The 21,596-nt window shown below is 39.3% G+C and overlaps 3 protein-coding genes across 7 annotated transcripts in view; 2 read left to right on the top strand and 1 right to left on the bottom strand.

The window, feature by feature from the left end:
- tinagl1 (tubulointerstitial nephritis antigen-like 1) overlaps positions 1–21,596 on the top strand; it is a 147,434-nt gene that overhangs the window by 31,619 nt on the left and 94,219 nt on the right. The window lies entirely within an intron of this gene.
- Positions 1–21,596, top strand: part of LOC130910257 (potassium voltage-gated channel subfamily KQT member 4) — an 84,357-nt gene that overhangs the window by 26,548 nt on the left and 36,213 nt on the right. For all 4 annotated transcript variants that reach the window (XM_057827384.1, XM_057827385.1, XM_057827386.1 and 1 more), the window contains exon 2: positions 11,645–11,735. In XM_057827384.1, the coding sequence (XP_057683367.1) occupies positions 11,645–11,735 (91 nt within the window). The remainder of the gene's footprint in view (positions 1–11,644; positions 11,736–21,596) is intronic.
- Positions 8,002–21,596, bottom strand: part of ppt2b (palmitoyl-protein thioesterase 2b) — a 230,658-nt gene continuing 217,063 nt past the window's right edge. Inside the window, exon 9 of the transcript XR_009061846.1 lies at positions 8,002–8,064. The gene's annotated coding sequence lies outside the window, so the exon portion shown is untranslated. The remainder of the gene's footprint in view (positions 8,065–21,596) is intronic.

The raw sequence follows: 21,596 nt of genomic DNA on the forward strand, positions 1-21,596 counted from the left end.
TGAGTTACGAAATTTTCAATTCAAAATCTTTTGTTCTTGCTAACATCCACTGTCAAGTCTAATGTATTTCATGTCATTTGTCAATGGAGCTAGGGCTTTTAATGTTTATATGGTTTAGCGATAGCACTCTCACTTCATACATATATAATATGTAATAAATATGAAGTGCGATAGCACTACTCCAGATTGTCCCTAGTTGAATTTATTTTTTGGCTTTTGACCTCAATAGTGAAATTGTAAATTAATTGTATGACAACTGTCGTATTATGCCCTTATAATGATATATTTTCAGGTAGTTCAATCACAACGTCTGAGTGTATGTTGTCGGCGATTAGCCTAGCAATGATCTTAATTGTGGTTGTCAGCCCAAAAGCCTCTAAATATATATTAAATGCATCTTACCAGATATAAAATGACTACTACATAATCTGTGGTAGTCGTTTGGAGCCCAGTTTTCTCGTCGAATTGCAGCAGTCCATCCCGCTCTCCTCTCCGGGTCTCTCGGAATACGGTAAAACGTCAAGTCTCTCCGTCTATCTTCTCTGTTTTTGCAACCGACCGCCACACACGACTTCACCATTTTGATTATTAATGTTAACGAGCACAAAAACACGCCATAATAGGAGGAATTTACGAAGCGCTAATGCATTAACATGACGAGTAGACGGACAACATGACGCGGGGGCGTGGCTGTGACGTCACGTGAGTAGGGTCTATATACTTAAATATTTGCAGAAATGCGAGGGCTGCACTCACTTTTGTGATACACTGTATCATCTTTCTCAGAGCATTTGGAGGCAGCATTAATTGAAAGCAGTTGTTGAGGCCACGTCTGTAAAACTCAACCAAATTGGAGCATAATAATAACATTATATGTTATTATATATGTAACCTAATATTTCTGTAAAAGTCAAAGCACAATGAAGGGTAAGATTGTGGCATCAGATATTCTAATCTCGCAAAACCGCTGCGAGAAAGGGGCACCATCCGACAAAGCGCTACATGAGCTCGGAATGTAATAGTTTCACCAGCCAAAGCGCTGGCTGTCACGAGTAACGGCGACAAAGTTGAAAGCGCTCGCTGACATTTATCCACCGTATTGTTCGCGGCAGGCAGCCAATTAGCGGAGGGGCCACCCGCCGTTGACATTTTAACCATCGCGCCGCCGTCATAGAACATCTGACGGCGGGAAAACAACTACCACCCACTGTAATAGTGCTGATATTACACCCCATTTACACAGTTTCCTCAAAGGTCCATGCAAACGTAGCTGGATCAGAGCAGTAGGAGACCAGATATTTATCCATAGTTACCTTTATCGCAGAAAAGCAGCTAACATTGGAGCATAGACTTGATAATGGTATTGACAGGTCACTCCGACTCACATTCAAGTAGGGGGCCGCCCACATCAAGAGGAGCTATTCACAAATACGCACGCAGCGATCTAACGCCGGATTTCTGATGAAAAAGTATGAAAACTGTATCGCGTACAAACAAGAAGGATTGTCTCAGGAGTGATTTGTTCCAGGATTCAAGGTCATTATTATATTTTTCGTACCATGCATTCATTTTGAAACGTGAAAAAAATCAATGTGAGAAATTAGCTGCTACTGCAATGGCATCATAGTTCGCAATATTTACATAAAATAAATGCTAACTACATTGTACTTTTGCTTTAAACCAAGAATCGAGACTGTTTTACGTCCATATCTATAAAGAATTCAGGGATTTAAGCTTTTATTCACAAGAATTTTCACGGGAAAAGCTGTGCTTACATCAGGCGGCCTCTAGCTACAGTCACTAAAGGCTAGCATTGTACTTCGACATGTTTATGTAAAATAAACGCTAACTGCACTTTTTTTTGTTTTTTTTTGCTTTTAATCAAGAATGGAGACTGTTTTACGTCCATATCTATAAATAATTCGGGGATTTAAGCATTTATTCACAAAAATTTTCAACGGAAAGTCTGTTTATATCAGGCGGCCGCTAGCTACATTTACGAACACACTAGCATCGCACTTCGACATATTTATGTAAAATAAACGTTAACTGCACGTTTTTTTTTTTTTTTGTGGTTTTAAGCAAAAAATCAAGACTGTTTTACGTCCATATCTATAAAGAATTCAGGGATTTAAGCTTTTATTCACAAGAATTTTCACCGGAAAAGCTGTGTTTACATCAGGCGGCCTCTAGCTACAGTCACTGAAAGGCTAGCATTGTACTTCGACATGTTTATGTAAAATAAACGCTAACTGCACTTTTTTGTTGTTGTTGCTTTTAATCAAGAATGGAGACTGTTTTACGTCCATATCTATAAATAATTCGGGGATTTAAGCATTTATTCACAAGAATTTTCAACGGAAAGTCTCTGTTTAAATCAGGTGGCCGCTAGCTACATTTACTAACACACTCGCATTGCACTTTGACATATTTACGTAAAATAAACACCAACGGCACGTTTTTTTTTTTTGTTTTTTTTTGGATTTAAGCAAAAATCAAGGCGGCCGCTAGCTACAGTCACTAAAAGGCTAGCATTGTACTTCGACATGTTTATGTAAAATAAACGCTAACTGCACTTTTTTGTTGTTGCTTTTAATCAAGAATGGAGACTGTTTTACATCCATATCTATAGAGGATTCTGGGATTTAAGAATTTAGTCACAAGAATTTTCACCAGAAAAGCTCTGTTTACATCAGGCGGCCGCTAGCTACAGTCACTAAAAGGCTAGCATTATATTTCGACATATTTACGTAAAATAAACGCTAACTGCACTTTTTTTTTTTTTTTTGCTTTTAATCAAGAATGGAGACTGTTTTATGTCCATAGCTATAATGAATTCGGGGATTTAAGCATTTATTCACAAGAATTTTCAACGGAAAGTCTCTGTTTAAATCAGGTGCCCGCTAGCTACATTTACTAACACACTAGCATTGCACTTCGACACATTTACGTAAAATAAACGCTCACTGCCCGTTTTTTTTTTTTTTTTTTTAAGCAAAAACGGAGACTGTTTTACATCCATATCTATAAAGAATTCTGGGATGTAAGAATTTATTCACAAGAATTTTCACCGGAAAAGCTCTGTTTACATCAGGCGGCTGCTAGCTACAGTCACTAACAGCCTAGCATTGTACTTTGACTTATTTACATAAAATAAACGCTAACTGCACGTTTTTGTTTTTGTTGTGCTTTTAACCAAGAATCGAGACTCTTTTACGTCCATATCTATGAAGAACTCAGGGATTTAAGCATTTATTCACTAGAATTTTCACCGGAAAAGCTCTGTTTGCATAGGCGGCCGCTAGCTACATTCATGAAGAGACAAGCATTGCACTTCGACATATTTACGTAAAATAAACACTAACTGGACGTTTTTTTTTGTTTTTTGTTTTGTTTTTTTTTTTTTGCTTTTAACCAAGAATCGAGACTGTTTTACATCAATATCTATGAAGAATTCAGGGATTTAAGCATTTTCACCGGAAGATTTTTCAAAAGAAAAAGCTCTGTTTACTTGCTACTAGCATCATAGTTCGCAATATTTACATAAAATAAATGCTAACTGCATGTTTTTTTTTTTTTTTTTTTGCTTTAACCAAAAATTGAGGCTGTTTTATGTCCATATCTATAAAGAATTTGGGGATTTAAACATTTATCCACAATAATTTTCACCTGAAAATCTCTGTTTACGTAAATCAGGCGGCCGCTAGCTACAGTCACTAACAGACTAGCATTGTACTTTGACATATTTACGTAAAATAAACGTTCACTGCACGTTTTTTGCTTTTAACCAAGAATCGAGACTGTTTTTCATCCATATCTATAAAGAATTCGGGGATTTAAGCATTTATTTTCAATGAAAAAAGCTCTTTGTGATTCCACTCGGTTAGCTTTGATGGCCACGCCAAGAATGCAGGCCCCCTATTTATCAGCCCCTTTCCCGTCAATGCATTATGAAGTCTATGATTGGAGCATACCGTTACCCGCAGATGTCCTCCAGAAAAATTCTGGACATAATTTTGAATACAGTACAATATACAGACATTACAAAAAGGAGGAAAAATGTGGTAGTGTTAAGAGGGCTATTGCTTACGTGTAACTCATTTTCCACAGTTTTCCGTCAACTTTAGCCGTAGATTAGCGTCAAACTTAACATTGAGGCCTTTTTACGCAGGCAGGATCCCGTTTCATTTACGTCTCCGATTAGGAACTCCAAAAACGTTAAATATGAAAGTCAAAATTGTCGCCCTGTCGTGTTTCAAAGTGCCCATGTAGCACCTTCTTGTCCAAATAAATTATTGATCAGCTGCAAAGGGAAGCTCACGGCATTCTGAGGAAAACAAATACTTTTTTTTTTCAGTCACGTCAGCTAACAAACAACACCCGTCTTTAAAACCCCTCCTACTACTTCCTCTCTGGCTTCCTGGGAGGGAGGGGGGGGGTGGTGGCAGCAGCACTTGAGCATCTGAATGGCTTCGTCAGCAATTTTGGAGAAAAAGCACTTAACGTCTCATATTTTTTTGTAGGAGTTGTTATTTTTTTCCCCCTTTTTGTTTTTTCTGCTTTGAAAAGTCACCTTTATTAGGGTATTCTAAAGTAGGTGACGCATTTAGCAACACTGTTGTTGTTTGCAGCAGTTTGTTTAGTGCTAGATGTTGCTTGTCTGCTTCCTAATGGCCACAAGAGACCCTTTCACCCAGATATTATGCATCAAAAGATCAGCGATATAATGGTACAGTGGTATGAAAATGTATCTGAACCCTTTGGAATTTCTCACATTTCTGCATAAAATCACCATTAAATGTGATATGATCTTTGTCAAAATCACACAGATGTAAAAACAGTGTCTGCCTTAACTAAAACCACCCAAACATTCATGGGTTTTCATATTTTAATGAGGATAGCATGCAAACAATGACAGAAGGGGGAAAAATAGGTAAGTGAACCCTGACATGATTTTTTCAACAAGACACGGTGCACCAGGAGAGCCGTCCTGCCCTTCACCGCTGGATATGTGAGAGATTCATGGGATCACTGGAAGCCAGTGTGTCTTACTGTTCTATCCGTGGAAGATGTCAAGAATATTTGGCTGTTTGGCGTGACGGTCGTGGAGTTACTTCTGCTTGGCTTAGGAGGTGCCCTGCTTTACCGGAAAGTTTCCAAGACGGCAGCTTTCAAGGAAATCATAAAAATTGACCATGGATCGGACGGTTCGATTCAAGGCATTGGAAGACCGGGTCGAGGCTCTGATCGAGAACTGGTTCGGTGGACTCGCGGTTCGGTCCGAGGAAGGATGGAGAAAAGTGGATTCTACCTTGCGCCAGGTGACGGATCTGTCGAGGCAGATTGCAACTATTGGCAATGACTTAAAGTGCCTGTGATGCGAAAAAGCATGTTTATTTCATAATACACGCGGTATTTCATGCCCCTGAATGATATGGGCCGCTTGGATGTGTGTGGAAGCGATCGCTATTTTTATTTAGTTTTTTGAATCCCGCGCCATGAAAATGAGTGACTTCCGGCTTCGGTCTTTCATTGAGGAGGAGGGCGCTGTGACGTGTACGGTAGAAGACGTCCTCTTCAAGCTACAGTGTACTGTTATGTATGAGGACGAAGGATTCAGCTGATTTTGCGGATTAATACGTTTATTTTTCGCATCACGCCAGCCAAACGGCTGCAGAAAAATAATTCTGTATGAGGGAGAGGCGTATGCGCCTTTTTGGAGCTTCAAAAGGTTCCCATTCACCGTGGATATTTACTGTGGGACCATTGGACTTACTAGGAAGTGAGTAAACATCTTGTTTTGTATTATGTCAAATACGAATACAGCGATTACAAAGTAAACACTACAAACTTCCTTTAAATGAAGGACTACTTACGTTTGATCATTGATAGGCATGTAAAAAGCTCTCCTAATGCTCATTAGCAGCAGCACGTTAGCTGCACAACAACTCCAGCCACCCTCCTCCGGGGAACGAACTGTAAATTGCTCTCCGCCGGGCGTCAATCGACAACCGGGTCGTCATGTCAAATAATCCAGGATAGTTATGTGTGATTTTCCGCTTCGAAGACTTTGAAACATCACTCGGTTCGGGTTAGCATGTCGGCTAGCTGTCACGCTTTCTGGTTTGTTTACATTCTCCGAAGCCGGGGAAGGGAAATGACATATGTCCGATTTAGGTGTCATAAAATATCATTCGGGAGATGCGACAGTAAAGGTGAAGTCGACAGTTTTGACCATTATGGAGTAATTTTGCCATGTCGTCCTGAATAAATTTATTTTTATTATTTCATATTCCATTCAGCACAAGACTGTTATTTGTCATGACCATGCCATTTATTTAGCAATTGGGGAAAATACTTGGATAAAAAGAATATCCTGTAAAAATATTGAAGTAAAGAGACAGAAACAATGACATTTTGCCGCTCTTTTCGTCGCGTTTTCCTCGTTGTGAATAGTTCCCCCTCGACGGGCTGACTGGTCCTTCTCAAGCCATTTATATAGCTATTGGGGAAAAATACTTGGATAGAAAGAATATCCTGCAAAAATGTTGGAGTAGAGAGACTGAAACAATGAGATTTTGCGGCTCTCTTCGTCGCGTTTTCCTCGTTCTGAATAATTCCCCCTCAATGGGCTGAATAGTAAAAACGATGAGCCCAGTCTACCGCTGACGTCATCCACCTGTTGGGGACGCTAAAGCCCTATAATGGTAGGCGTGGCTAACCAGCAGATTAAAAGACTAATTTCTCGTCATCTGTGCTTTGCTAAATTGTTGTATACAGTCGAATCGTCTCAAAATATGATTCTAATTCACATAATAATGCCATTTAAGACTTTTTTTCTCGTGTCGTATGCTCTTTAAGGGACCTGAGGTCTCACCTTCGCCCTGAGAGCGTGAATTTGACTGAAGACCAACTGTATTTGGACATAATAAATTACTAATTCGGCTTATTTGGATTTTTATTTTCCTTTCCCGAACACCCTTGTCCCACCCCTCCCTTCTGCTGGAGAGAGCCGCACAGATGGCCCTATCTCTTGCCCTTGATTCTCTTCAGAAGGCCGGTCGCAGAGCCCTGTGACTTCAATTTTGTCTACAGACACGTACACATACTGATACCGCCACTGCCTTTTTCTTACTATCACTGACCCCTCCCTCCCTCCTCCAGCCATGACTGGTAGTTCTCCTTTTTTTCGTACAAAAAATCCCTGCAGGTGACCTGTGTGTCGTGTCATATCCCTGCTATGTTGTATGATATGTGTATACTGTAACTTCAATAACTGCTCTACTTGTAACTTGCTCTGTAATTTATGAAGAAGAGAGAGAAGTTGGCGACGCGGAACGTCTGCAGCGGCCCGAGGCGCACTCATCGAGCGGAATTTCGTCGTCATCTGTTGTTATCTTGTGAGAGCTGGTGTTGATGACAAATAAATCTCGGAATCTGAATCTGCCTAAGGAGACTTGAAGAGCAATGGAAACCAATTTTTGCCAAACATTTTAAGTCAGGTGTGTGCTCAATCACTAATGAGTGGTGTAAAGCTGCCCTGCCCAGTAAAAAACTCACAGCTGGCAAGAAATGTCTTGATGAAAAGCATTGTCTGATGTGCATCATGGCTCAGTCTAGAGAGCTGTCTGAAGACCTGCGATCAAGGATTGTTGATTTGTATAAAGCTGGGAACAGATACAGAAATATCTCTAGTTTGGATGTTCATCCATCGACAGTCAGAGAAGTTGTCGACAAATGGAGAGAGTTTTGCACTGTTGCTTCTCTCCCAAGGAGTGGCTGTCCACCAAAGATGACACCAAGACTAAATAACTGCAAACAACCGCTTCCGGTATCCATCAGTGAGTTTCTTAAAATGCTCTGCTGGATATTTAAACCATTCTTCTTTGGCCAACTGCTCCAGGTCTCTGAGATTTAAAGGGTACCATTTTCAGATCTCTTCACAGGTGTTCTATGGGATTCAGGTCTGGCCACTTTAGAAGTCTCCAGTGCTTTCTCTCAAACCATTTTCTAGTGCTTTTTGAAGTGTGTTTTGGGTCATTGTCCTGCTGGAAGACCCATGACCTCTGAGGGAGACCCAGCTTTCTACATTATGCTGCAAAATTTGTTGGTAGTCTTCAGACTAAGTAATGCCATGCACACGTTCAAGCAGTCCAGTGCCAGACGCAGGAAAGCAACCTCAAAACATCAGGGAACCGCCGCTATGCTTGACTGTGAGGACTGTGTCCTTTTCTTTGAAGGCCTCATTTTTTCCCCCTGTAAACTCTATGTTGATGCCTTTTCCCAAAAAGCTCTACTTTTGTCTCATCTGGCTAGAGAACATTCTTCTTAAACGTTTTTGGCTTTCTCAGCTAAGTTTTGGCAAACTCCAACCTGGCTTTTTTATGTCTCTGGGTCAGAAATGGTGCTTTTTCCTGAAACCGTTTTTGGAAGTGTGTTTTGAGTCATTGTCCTGCTGGAAGATCCATGACCTCTGAGGGAGACCCAGCTTTCTCACACATTATGCTGCAAAATTTGTTGGTAGTCTTCAGACTTCATAATGCCATGCACACGGTCAAGCAGTACAGTGCCAGAGGCAGCAAAGCAACCCCAAAACATCAGGGAACCTCCACCATGTTTGACTGTGGGCACCGTGTTCTTTTCTTTCGAAGGCCTCGTTTTTTTTCCCCCTGTAAAATCTATGTTGATGCCTTTTCCCAAAAAGCTCTACTTTGTCTCATCTGGCTAGAGAACATTCTTCTTAAACGTTTTTGGCTTTCTCAGCTAAGTTTTGGCAAACTCCAGCCTGGCTTTTTTATGTCTCTGGGTAAGAAATGGGGTCTTCCTGGGTATCCTATCATAGAGTCCCTTTTCATTCAGACGCCGACGAATAGTACGGGTTGACACTGTTGTACGCTTGGACTACGGGACAGCTTGAACTCGTTTGGATGTTCTTCGAGGTTCTTAATCCACCATCCGCACAATCTTTTGTGTAAATCTCGCGTCAATTTTTCTTTTTCGTCCACATCCAGGGAGGTTAGCCACAGTGCCATGGGCTTTACACTTATTGATGACACTGCGCACGGTAAACACAGAAACATTCAGATCTTTGGAGATGGACTTGTAGCCTTGAGATTGCCCATGCTTCCATACAGTTTTGCTTCTCAAGTACTCAGACAGTTCTTTGGTCTCCTTTCTTTTCTCCGTGCTCAATGTGGTACACACAAGGACATAGAACAGAGGTTGAGTCAACTTTAATCCATTTTAACTGGCTTCAAGTGTGATTTAGTTATTGCCACCACCTGTTATGTGCCACAGGTAAGTAACAGGTGCTGTTAATTACACAAAATGGAGAAGCATCACATGATTTTTCAAAGGGTGCCAGTACATTTGTCCGGCCTGTTTTTCCCATTCGAGTTTTGTGTAAAATGATAATGATTTAATTTTTTTTCCCCATTCTCTTTTGTGTTTTTTCATTGCAAGCAAAATAAATGGAGATATTACTACCAAAGCATTTGTAAATGCAATAATTTTCTGGGAGAAATTGAGCATTATCTGAAATAATTGCAGGCGTGCCAGCAGTGTAATTTTGAATTGATAAGTACTTCATTATATTTACATGAATGTATTTTGTCCTTATATTAAAAATGTGTTTTGTTAATACAGTTTTACCATTTGCGTTGTTTCATTAATTCAGTGTATTAAGACAATGTAACTATTATATGTTTTGTAAATATGATGCATTTCTTATTGCCTTTTGAAGAGAAAGTGATGGCCGTGACTTCCAACAACAAGGTTATTTTCGCTACCTGATTGCTTAATGGAAGTTGCCGAGGAAAAGGGAGGGGGAGCGGAGCTTTTACCGCCATTTTGCCGTCAGCGTCCATAAGCGGCTCTCACGTTACCCCGTGAAAATACCCAAGTGAGATAACAAGACATTAACGAGCTCTACGCGCAGACGCCATTTTGATTCAATCATTTGTGAATGATGAACGAGAGCTGGCATGTAAACACGCGGGAGGGAGGGTGGGCTCAAATGAGGGAATTCCGGAATCGGGGTATGAAGTTGAACTGTCGCTTCTCTCGCTTTGTTGTGTTTAAAGCAGCGGTGGCCAAAAGCTTGAAAATCCTGGCTCTTTTGTAACACTATGTGTACTTATGAACACCAGCGCAAACCGAGATGTCAATTTTGCGGAATGCGTGAAAGGGGCGTCACTGTTTTTTTTTGTTTTGTTTGTTTTTTTTATAATTGGTCGATGAAGGAAACAACAGTTTGGACATGAAGATTATGGTGTCCTGAAAAAAGGGACCCAACCTGGCCATTGTAACATCAAAGGCATTTAAATTCGGCCAAAATAGGCTAAGGCGTTGAAGGGTAAACTAAAACCACCCACACATTTATAGGTTTTCATATTTTAATGTTTTTTTCATCTATGTGATTTTGACAAAGATCGGATCACATTTGATGGTGATTTTTTTGCAGAAATGTGAGAAATTCCAAAGGGTTCAGATACTTTTTCAGACCACTGTAATAAGACTGCAAAACATTTTAATTATATAAATATGTAAAAGGGAAAAAAACCCCTCTCAGCTCATATTTTATTAGTTTTTTTGGTAACATTTTATAATAACTATCCGTTTTACTAGTTAATAGATCATGAGTAAACTGTTGATAAATGATTTATTGTTGATTTGTGAAGTATTTGTTAACAGTTTGTTAAGCATTTACAGGGTGTTCCAATATGGTTGACCCCATTCTAAATGCCCATGCTAGTTGATGGATCTTAATAAAACTATATACACTTTATGTTGAAGGTCATAAGTTTTATTGGTTAAATATATAAAGAAAAGTACAAATATTTGTTGGTTCTACGGCAGATTTTCATAAATGTGCAACATGAGCGCTGCCTTTTGAAGTGAATGGCATTTCTTAACCTGAAAAGATAGAAATGCCAAAGGTTACACACAAAAACTTGAAATGTTTCTACACAAACTGTGTTTCATGTTAAGAACATCCTGTAAATGCTTAACAAACTGTTATCAAATACTTCACAAATCAACAATAAATAATTTATCTACAGTTTACTAATGATCTATTAACTAGTAAAACGGATAATTATAAAGTGTTACCGTTTTTTTTTTTTTTTTGACATATTTTACCATTTCAATTTCATTAAAAAATTTTAAAAAGTTTTTTCCAAGTTGTCATTTATTTTGCTTGTCCCTATCCCCTTGAGTTCAACTTTTTTCCCCCTCAACACTAATATTTTTAATATAATATTTATATACTGTTTATGTAGTGGAATATATCCTTGCACTGAGTTCTGTTTGGAGTCTGGCTGTGATGGATTGCATGGTGTGCTGCACTCCTACTTTTCATGTGCGCTACGGCGCAAACTTTCCACTGTGGCAAAACACAAACTTCATGTATCATTCCGTTGACGGTCGGCGTGAAAATCCCCGAAATGCGCGCGGCGACTCTCAGCTGCCGGTTATGTTGTTTACGTTAACCGGAGCGAGCCTACCACGTAATGGAAGTACAATTTATGCGCTGTTTTCTGGTGCCTGAAGTGGCCATTACTTCCTTCAAGCACTTTTAGCGCCTACAAAGGACACTTTGGATTATTAATATGATGACTGACTATTGGATTCTTGTGTCTTTTAGTTTTCTGCTGGTTTTCAGCTGCTTGGTGCTGTCTGTCTTCTCCACTATCCCCGAACACCAAGGCGTTGCCAACCAGGGCCTCTTCATACTCGTAAGACACTCACGCACAAACCACAATACATTTGATTCTTTTCAGAGCTGAGTAGTAACATTGCACTAGAGTTGTTATATTCTTCCTCTTTATTCTACGTATTAGATTTGACTCTATGAGATGTCAATCACATGACTCCATTAGACGTCACAACGGAAGTCCTATGATCACGCCGGCCTATTCAATCACGTGGTGTCTTTAAAGCGGCGTAAAAAAATTAAATATTTAACATCAAGCGCTGCTGTTAGAATTGCTCGAAAGCGCCAATAGACCCCGGAAAACCGGAAGTATGATTGTTTTAATTTCATGGTAGGCAGTGCTGGAATGTAACAAAGTAAAAGTAGTTTGTTACTGTACTTAAGTACATTTTTGTGTATCTGTACTTGAGTACAAATATGAAGTGGTACTTTTTACTTTTACTTCACTACATTATACAGCAGGTATATGTACTTTTTACTCCACTACTTTTCAAATTGTCGCCTGCTTTACACACTGCTATACTATACTATACTATACTATACTATACTATACTATACTATACTATACTATACTATACTATACTATACACTTTTGTTGCTTTCTTTTATTCTCAATGCGAATTGATAATTTCGTTTTCATGCCTGCGGTGCAGTCGATAATCCCCGTGCAACTATACAGTAACTGAGCAGTAGAGGCAGCAACAGGAGTACAAGCAAGATTAGGCAAGTGAACAAGATATTGACCAATTAAAAAAACACCACACTCTTATACAGTAGGTGGCAGTATGCACCTGATAGTTGCTTGCAATCCGCCATTAAAGGGTATGTAGCGGCAAAGGGTGTGTGAGACATCAATAGAACCATTATGTGCCAAGATAACAAATATTGATAAAGTTAATAAAAAAATCAATCACATTAATGAGCAATTATCGAAAATAGATCGAAAATGACGAACATTTCCGAAAGTGTTCCGGAAACAGCCGAATGGGGCGGAGACGTCACGATAAGTGATTGACAGTCGAGGCGGAGCCAGATGCCATTGTTTTTGAACAACGAGAGAGTAGCGTTGGGGTTTGTTTGACGAAAACATCACAAAAATGGTTCAAAACTGCTGTGCTATGTGGTGTACAAATAGTTATTTATCGGAATATAGTATCCATGAGTTCCCGAACGCGAAAAAAAAAGCTGGACTACGCAGACAATGGGTAAAGTTCGTCCGTGCAAAGGGCTAATTTTCTAGACCCAGCCTCCGGCACGGTTTTCTGTTATTTTCCACCTGAAAGCTTCTCGAACTATGGACAAGTGAAATCGGGTTTTGCTACAAGATTGCTGCTCAAAGCAGATGCGGTGCCCACCATACACCAGCCACGTAAATGTCCTGAGATATCAAGAAAGAGGACGATGACTGGCAAAGGAGGCTAAGGCTAAGCAAAGGAGGGGAACAGCCAAGCTCGAAATGGCCAGAGTGAGTACTCTTTTATAATAAAAAAATATCACGCATTGGGTACAGGACTGGACACATGTATAAATTATTGCTCGTAAAATATATAGAGCAAATCCTCTGATCCCATTCATATTTGTGTCTGTTGGCAGAGCGAAAAGCTATGATAGCGCAATAAATGATAATTATTCTATACATTACTTTATTTTGCGGTCACAGTGTATCAGCTTCACAAAAAGAAATGCAAAACAAATCATTGGTGTTTCCCACACGATCTGCTGCCGATGTTTCATCAGTGTCATTGCTCCCCTCAATGACCGTTTCATTACGCTGCATTGGCGTTCGTTTGGGCTCAAATTGGTAACCTAAAACACCGATTAAAGCTTCGTAACTCTCCTCGTCACCATTAGATGAACATTCGTTACGTCCTTCGACGTCGGATTCGTCGCTGAAACTAGAAACGAAATTGTCTGCCATCATCGCCGCCATTCAGTATTAAAGCACTGAGCCTTTTTCTTGTTGAAGAAACAATTCTGAATTCTCTTTTATTGACAACGAGGGGTGTTTCTTCATGAGGGAACCTGGAATATGTGCAGGACGAACACAATGCAACAGCATAAACAGCTCAAAACACCCCTAATTCTCCCCTCACTAGAAGGAATTTTATTGATGCAGACAGGCGCGGCCCCCCTCGTGGCCGGTGGCACTCTCTTCACTTGTCGTGACGTCACGCACACAATCTGCCAGATCTCAGGCGCCGGTCGTTTTAGCTTGACAATCGAGCCAAATTTCTCTCATTTTCTTGTAATTACACGAAGTGGCATGATATGAATACAAAAGGCATGTATTTATGGATAAATGATGGAATATTAACATTTTCCCAGGGCATGACATACCCTTTAAGTCAAGTTTTGGAGTTTTTAAACTTGTTAAGCTTCTGTTTACTTTTAAACTTTTTAAAGCAAGTACTTTTACTTGAGAATTTTTTCGTAGGAATTGGCATCTGAGGTGTCCTGTAATGATTTCGCGGAATTCTATACACACAAAGTGCTAAAGATTAGACAGACCATGTGCAACTCCAGATTAAAAATTGTTACACTAAATGCCTCCCAAAATGTCCCCCACGTCAATCTTAGACAGTTTAGCCTCTTGGACTATGCCACTTTAACAGAAGTTGTGTCAAAATTAAAGCCCACAACATGCTGCCTTGACATCCTTCCTTCACACTTTTTCAAAACTGTTTTTCATTGCATAGCCCCAGACATACTTCAGATTGTAAATACTTCTCTCCAAACAGGAGAGTTTCCACAGACTTTAAAAACTGCAGTAATAAAACCTCTCCTAAAAAAACCTAATCTGGATGCCTCAACCATTAGTAATTACAGGCCAATATCAAATCTGACATTCGTGGGGAAAATTATCGAAATGGTTGTGTTCGAACAGATCCAGACTTTTATGATGCAAAACAATCTTTTTAACTCATTTCAGTCTGGATTTCGGCCACAACACAGCACAGAGACCGTGCTTATCAAAGTCCTAAATGATATTCGTCGGAATACCGATGCAGGCAAATCATCTGTTCTGTTACTATTGGATCTCAGCGCCGTATTCGACACGGTTGATCACGACATGCTACTCAGCAGATTGGAACACGTGGGTAGGGCTTACTGACACTATTCTTCAGTGGTTCACATGCTATTTACATGATAGGGATTTCTTTGTGTCAATCGAAAACCATCAGTCTGAACGAACCAAATTCACGTGTGGAGTCCCTCAAGGGTCAATTCTTGGACCGCTCTTATTTAACATCTATATGCTACCCTTGGCTCAGATAATGGAACAGTAGGACATCTCCTATCACGCCTATGCAGATTAGATTCCTATAAGACATCTAGACCCCTAAGGTTGTCTGGAACCGGTCTCCTGCATGTTATAAGAACAAGAACCAAGCAGGGTGAGGCAGCATTTAGTTATTATGCTCCTCAACTCTGGAACAAGTTACCTGAACGTCTGAAGTATGCTCAAACTGTTAGCTCTTTTAAATCAGGGCTAAAAACGCTTTTGTTTAGCACTGCATATCCATAACTGTCTATATATTTTAATCTACTTGTTTTCTATTCCTCTTGTGCTTATCTCCATTGCCGATTTCAATTATTATTATTAGTTGTAGTAGTTTTTGTTTTATTTTTATCCTATTTGTGATTAAATGCGATTTTTATGTATAATTTTATTTTCGATTTTGATTGTCTTGGTTTTTACGTTGTATTGATTTAAATGTGATTTTTATGATCTTCATGTGATGTAAAGCACTTTGAATTGTGCTATGTGACTAAATTTGCCTTGCCTTGCCTTGCCTAGGTACTTGGACTTAAGTAATTTTTTGCGCCCATATATGGACTTTTTCTTAACCCTTTACATTCCGACCATTTTTTTTTTTTTTTTGCAAAATTGGGGGTTATTTTTCTATGAGTATTTATGAACTTAAAAAAGACTTCAAACATGCCTTGTTGCATATCTTTTTATTCCTAAGTCATCAAATGATTATGTCATGAACTTTTCCCCCCAAAATATTTACATTTTTGAAAGTGTCATAAACAGCTAAATTTGAAGCATAGACTTCATAATTGTATCAGTTCGTCCAGCTACTGCGCAACGTCTTCAAGGAGAAGGCTCATCCCACATTCTGCTTCAGTTATTCGCAGTCAGTCGCAGAGACGCATGTAGCGATTGAATGCCAAATTTAGGTTGAAAAAGTACGAAAGCCGTACCGTATACAAACAGGAAGGCTTGTCTAAGGAGTGATCTGTTCGAGGTTAAAAGGTAATTATTATAGCTTTCATACCATGAATGCATTTTGAAACGTTGTGAAAAAAATCAATGGAAGAAATTAGCCGCTACGGCATTGGGATCATAGTTCGCATTATTTACGTAAAATAAATGCTAACTGCCCAGTTTTTTGCTCTTTGAACAAAGAACCAAGACTTTTTTACATCCATATCTAGAAAGAATTAAGGGATTTAAGCATTTATTCACAAGAATTTGAACAGAAAAAGTTCTTTGTTGTGGTAAGGCGGCGCCACAGTGACTTAAAGACGAACAGCTCATTTGACGTATTTACTTAAAATAAATGCTAACTGCCCTTTTTTTGCTTTTAATCAAGAATCAACACTGTTTTACGTACATATCGATAAAGAATTCAGGGATTTAAGCATTTATTCACAGGAATTTTCACCGGAAAAGCTGTTTACCTAAGGCCGCCGCTACATTTGCTGACTGACTAGCATCATCGTTTGCAATATTTACGTAAAATAAATGCTAACTGCTCGATTTTTGTTGTTGTTGCTTTTAACAAAGAATTGAAACTGTTTTATGTCCATATCCAAAATTCAGGGATTTAAGCATTTATTCACAAGAATTTCAACGTAAATAGCTCTTTGTTCTGGTAAGGCGGTGCCACAGTGACTTAATAGAGCAGCACATTCGACATAATTAAGTAAAATGAATCCTAACTGCATGTTTTTTTGTCTTTAACCAAGAATCGAGACTGTTTTACATCCATATCTATAAAGAATTCAGGGATTTAAGCATCTATTTGCAAGAATTTTCAACGTAAAAAGCTCTTTGTGTTTCCACTTGGTCAGCTTTGACGGAGATAGTCCCCCTATTAATCGGCCCCGCGCCCAGTGTCCTGTCAATACCATTATGAAGTCTATGGTTGAAGAATTTAAAATGCCAAATATGGAAATTCGCACATATTGCTTGATTATTTATAAAGTATAAATCGCAGTAAGGTTTTGACAACTGATCATAAAAATTTAACATCTTAGCTTTAATTTGACATATTGCACATTGAGGTTGAGCAAATTAGCACAGAGTAATTTGCATTTCAAACGATGGCACTTTTTGACAATAGTTTGTAAATAATAGACATTGTCATGAAACTGAAAAATCAAATTTTCATTTCAATGAAATGAAACTTCTGTTCTCTGGGTCTGTTCATGATAAATCACTATATATTTTTTCATTTTATTTCTTGGAGGGGATCAATGCAATTGTTGATCAAATCCTCTTCCTCCAAATCCATGTCCCCTCTTTCTGGGGAGTTTAGACATTCAGACATAATTCACTGATTCTACTCACCTGCTAAGGACCGGATGGTCCTCTACTGGTGTTCTACACCCCTTCTACCCCTGCCTTGTCGCTGTGATGCCATTTGTTGATTTAATTGTAGAACAATTGATTATTCCAGCAGAGACGTGATATGAAACATCGCAGGTTGTTTAAATATGACGTAGGCGTGCTGCCATCTGGTGTTGAATGAAAGAGCTACTATTCGTCTTTATGCTGGTCAAAAAAAATGACGTCGCTATTACGAGTACAACAGACGTTATGGCCTCAAAGGGATGCCAGCGTCTCTGATTGAACAGCGCAGAGTGTAAAAAAGTGAGTAGTTTATCCACCACTGATGGTAGGAAATGTTTTATCCGCTAGAGGGCTCTAACGTAATTTGGTTAAGTGATGTTTCATTTTTGTAGATTTTTCAAGTCGGAATTTGATGATTTTGGTGTTTTTTTTTTTTTTTTTTTGGGCTTAATATGGACATGTTATCGGTTATGGTAAAGTATAGTAATAACAGTTCATATAGAGGGCGTTATACTAAAAAAAAAAAAAATACCATTGCATTAAAAAAAAGTCAGACATTGTAAGCATTTACTCAAAATGAGACGCATTACTTGAGTATTCTTTTTACTTGTACCTGAGTACTTTTCTTAGATGATTACTTTTACCTAAGTAATAATATTTTGAATTAATACTACTCTGACTTGAGTCAAATTTCTGGCTATTCTACCCACTTCTGATTATTTTATGTAAAACTGATATGTCATTTTTCAGATACATTTTCAAATATGTTACTTTAAATTTGAGTTAAGATTGTCAATATATTTGTTTTGTATTTGATTCTAACGTCATACTTTACTCTATGTGTATGTTAGAACCACTGTAAATGTTGAGCACAGTTGCAAGATTAAAAGCTTAACATTTGAGGTAGAAAGTGCTTGAGAAGCGCTTGAAGTTGACCTTAAAAAAGGTGTGTAAACACGCACGCAGGCACGCACACACTTTAGCGTTATTGTTCACAGAGCGCCGACTAAGCAGCGCGGGGGATTCAGGTGCTGTCGAGTGTGCAGGAAATGGCAGACACCGTCCACTAATCCTAATAGCCATCCCATAATAATCCTCCCTACCGGCCACCATGATACGGCCTCTTAATGGACGCCGGCCTGGCCTGGAGCGGCCCTCGCCTCCACGGCTCCTCCCTTCTCGCTTTGTGCGGCGCCTCCTTTTCAATGGCCGAGCCGATAAGCGGGCGCTTAGCCGCTCAAGGACTGTACTTATGTCTCGGAAACACAAAAATGAGCCAGTAATATATATCAATTCTGCGGTCAAGTCAGCATTAACATTTCGTAAACACATAGCCTTGAGAAAAACAGCGGAGCCTGGGGTTTAAAGCATTTTTTTCCCTTTTACAGTGCCTTGCAAAAGTATTCGGCCCCCTTGAATCATGCAACCTTTCGCCACATTTCAGGCTTCAAACATAAAGACATGAAATTTAATTTTTTTTGTCAAGAATCAACAACAAGTGGGACACAATCGTGAAGTGGAACAACATTTATTGGATAATTTAATTTTTTTTAACAAATAAAAAACTGAAAAGTGGGGCGTGCAATATTATTCGGCCCCTTTACTTTCAGTGCAGCAAACTCACTCCAGAAGTTCAGTGAGGATCTCTGAATGATCCAATGTTGTCCTAAATGACCGATGATGATGATGAAGTCAAGTCTCCGTATAAATGCACCTGCTCTGTGATAGTCTCAGGGTTCTGTTTAAAGTGCAGAGAGCATTATGAAAACCAAGGAACACACCAGGCAGGTCCGAGATACTGTTGTGGAGAAGTTTAAAGCCGGATTTGGATACAAAAAGATTTCCCAAGCTTTAAACATCTCAAGGAGCACTGTGCAAGCCATCATATTGAAATGGAAGGAGCATCAGACCACTGCAAATCTACCAAGACCCGGCCGTCCTTCCAAACTTTCTTCTCAAACAAGGAGAAAACTGATCAGAGATGCAGCCAAGAGGCCCATGATCACTCTGGATGAACTGCAGAGATCTACAGCTGAGGTGGGAGCGTCTGTCCATAGGACAACAATCAGTCGTACACTGCACAAATCTGGCCTTTATGGAAGAGTGGCAAGAAGAAAGCCATTTCTCAAAGATATCCATAAAAAGTCTCGTTTAAAGTTTGCCACAAGCCACCTGGGAGACACACCAAACATGTGGAAGAAGGTGCTCTGGTCAGATGAAACCAAAATTGAACTTTTTGGCCACAATGCAAAACGATATGTTTGGCGTAAAAGCAACACAGCTCATCACCCTGAACACACCATCCCCACTGTCAAACATGGTGGTGGCAGCATCATGGTTTGGTTCTGCTTTTCTTCAGCAGGGACAGGGAAGATGGTTAAAATTGATGGGAAGATGGATGCAGCCAAATACAGGAACATTCTGGAAGAAAACCTGTTGGTATCTGCACAAGACCTGAGACTGGGACGGAGATTTATCTTCCAACAGGACAAAGATCCAAAACATAAAGCCAAATCTACAATGGAATGGTTCAAAAATAAACGTATCCAGGTGTTAGAATGGCCAAGTCAAAGTCCAGACCTGAATCCAATCGAGAATCTGTGGAAAGAGCTGAAGACTGCTGTTCACAAACACTCTCCATCCTACCTCACTGAACTCGAGCTGTTTTGCAAGGAAGAATGGGCAAGAATGTCTGTCTCTCGATGTGCAAAACTGATAGAAACATACCCCAAGCGACTTGCAGCTGTAATTGGAGCAAAAGGTGGCGCTACAAAGTATTAACGCAAGGGGGCCGAATAATATTGCACGCCCCACTTTTCAGTTTTTTATTTGTTAAAAAAGTTTAAATTATCCAATAAATTTTGTTTCACTTCACGATTGTGTCCCATTGTTGTTGATTCTTGACAAAAAATTAAAATTTTATATCTTTATGTTTGAAGCCTGAAATGTGGCGAAAGGTTGTAAGGTTCAAGGGGGCCGAATACTTTTGCAAGACACTGTATATTCAAACCACAAACCATTGTGCTAACTTAGCTGGCCTAATGTACCTTACGTCCTTCAGTTTGGCCTTGTTTGCTATTTATTCCTCTTCAAGATTTCCTCTTGCCTCTTAAGTACAGCTTTACTTTTGGGTTTTCCCAATTTTTCTGCAACATGGTCATTTTTTTGCCTGTGGAATCTCCTTGTAGAAAGGAAGGAAACCCCACTTAGATGAAGAGCTGAGATACAGTGGGGCAAATAAGTATTTAGTCAACCACCAATTGTGCAAGTTCTCCTACTTGAAAAGATTAGAGAGGCCTGTAATTGTCAACATGGGTAAACCTCAACCATGAGAGACAGAATGTGGAAAAAAACCCAACTGAAAATCACATTGTTTGATTTGCAGTTTACACATTGTATGTGCAGTTTACTTAATATTTTTTCAATTTACGGGGGGCTGCAACAATGCTAACATTTCTGGCAGTGGAATCTTATTCCAAAATTAGAAGAGCTACAATCCTCGTTTCACATCCAAGTACAAACAACTAAAAAAAAATACCATTCAATCTGCAGTCATGCTAAATTTTCAGAGGGCAGCGAGGCCAACGGTTTAGACAGCAAAATGAATATCCACATTTGTTAAAGACACGTGAAATGGAGTAAAATTTTCTAGATATTCTGTCGTACCAATGTATTATGTATTTACACTGCAAATTTATAACGTGTGAATCAAGGTTATTTTTCTTAAATCTAGTCAAATAATTTTCACATTTCTGGATAAAATCACCATCAAATGTGATCTGATTTTTGTCAAAATCACACAGATGAAAAAACAGGGGCTGCTTTAACTAAAATCACCCAAACATATATAGGTTTTCATATTTTATGAAGATAGTATGCAAATAATGACAGATGGGGGAAAAAATAAGTTGGTGAACCATCACATTTAATATTTTGTGGCCCTTTGGCAGCAATAACTTCAGAGGCTTCCTGTAGCTGCAGATCAGTCTGGCACATCGATCAGCACTAATCTTGGCCCATTCTTGCCTACAAAACTGCTGTAGTTCAGTCAGATTCCTGGGATGTCTGGCATGAATCGCTGTCTTTAGGTCATGCCACAGCTTCTCAATGGGGTTCAAGGTTCAAGTCTGGACTTTGACTAGGCCACTCCAGAACGTGTAATTTGTTCTTCTGAAACCATTCTGAAGTTGATTTACTTCTGTGTTTTGGATCATTGTCTTGTTGCAGGATCTATCCTCTTTTTAATCTCAACTGTCTGACAGGCGGCCTCAGGTTTTTCTGCAAAACTTTTGAATGCAT

The sequence above is a fragment of the Corythoichthys intestinalis genome, chromosome 22 (assembly GCF_030265065.1).
Source record: "Corythoichthys intestinalis isolate RoL2023-P3 chromosome 22, ASM3026506v1, whole genome shotgun sequence".
Taxonomy (NCBI): Eukaryota; Metazoa; Chordata; class Actinopteri; order Syngnathiformes; family Syngnathidae; genus Corythoichthys; species Corythoichthys intestinalis.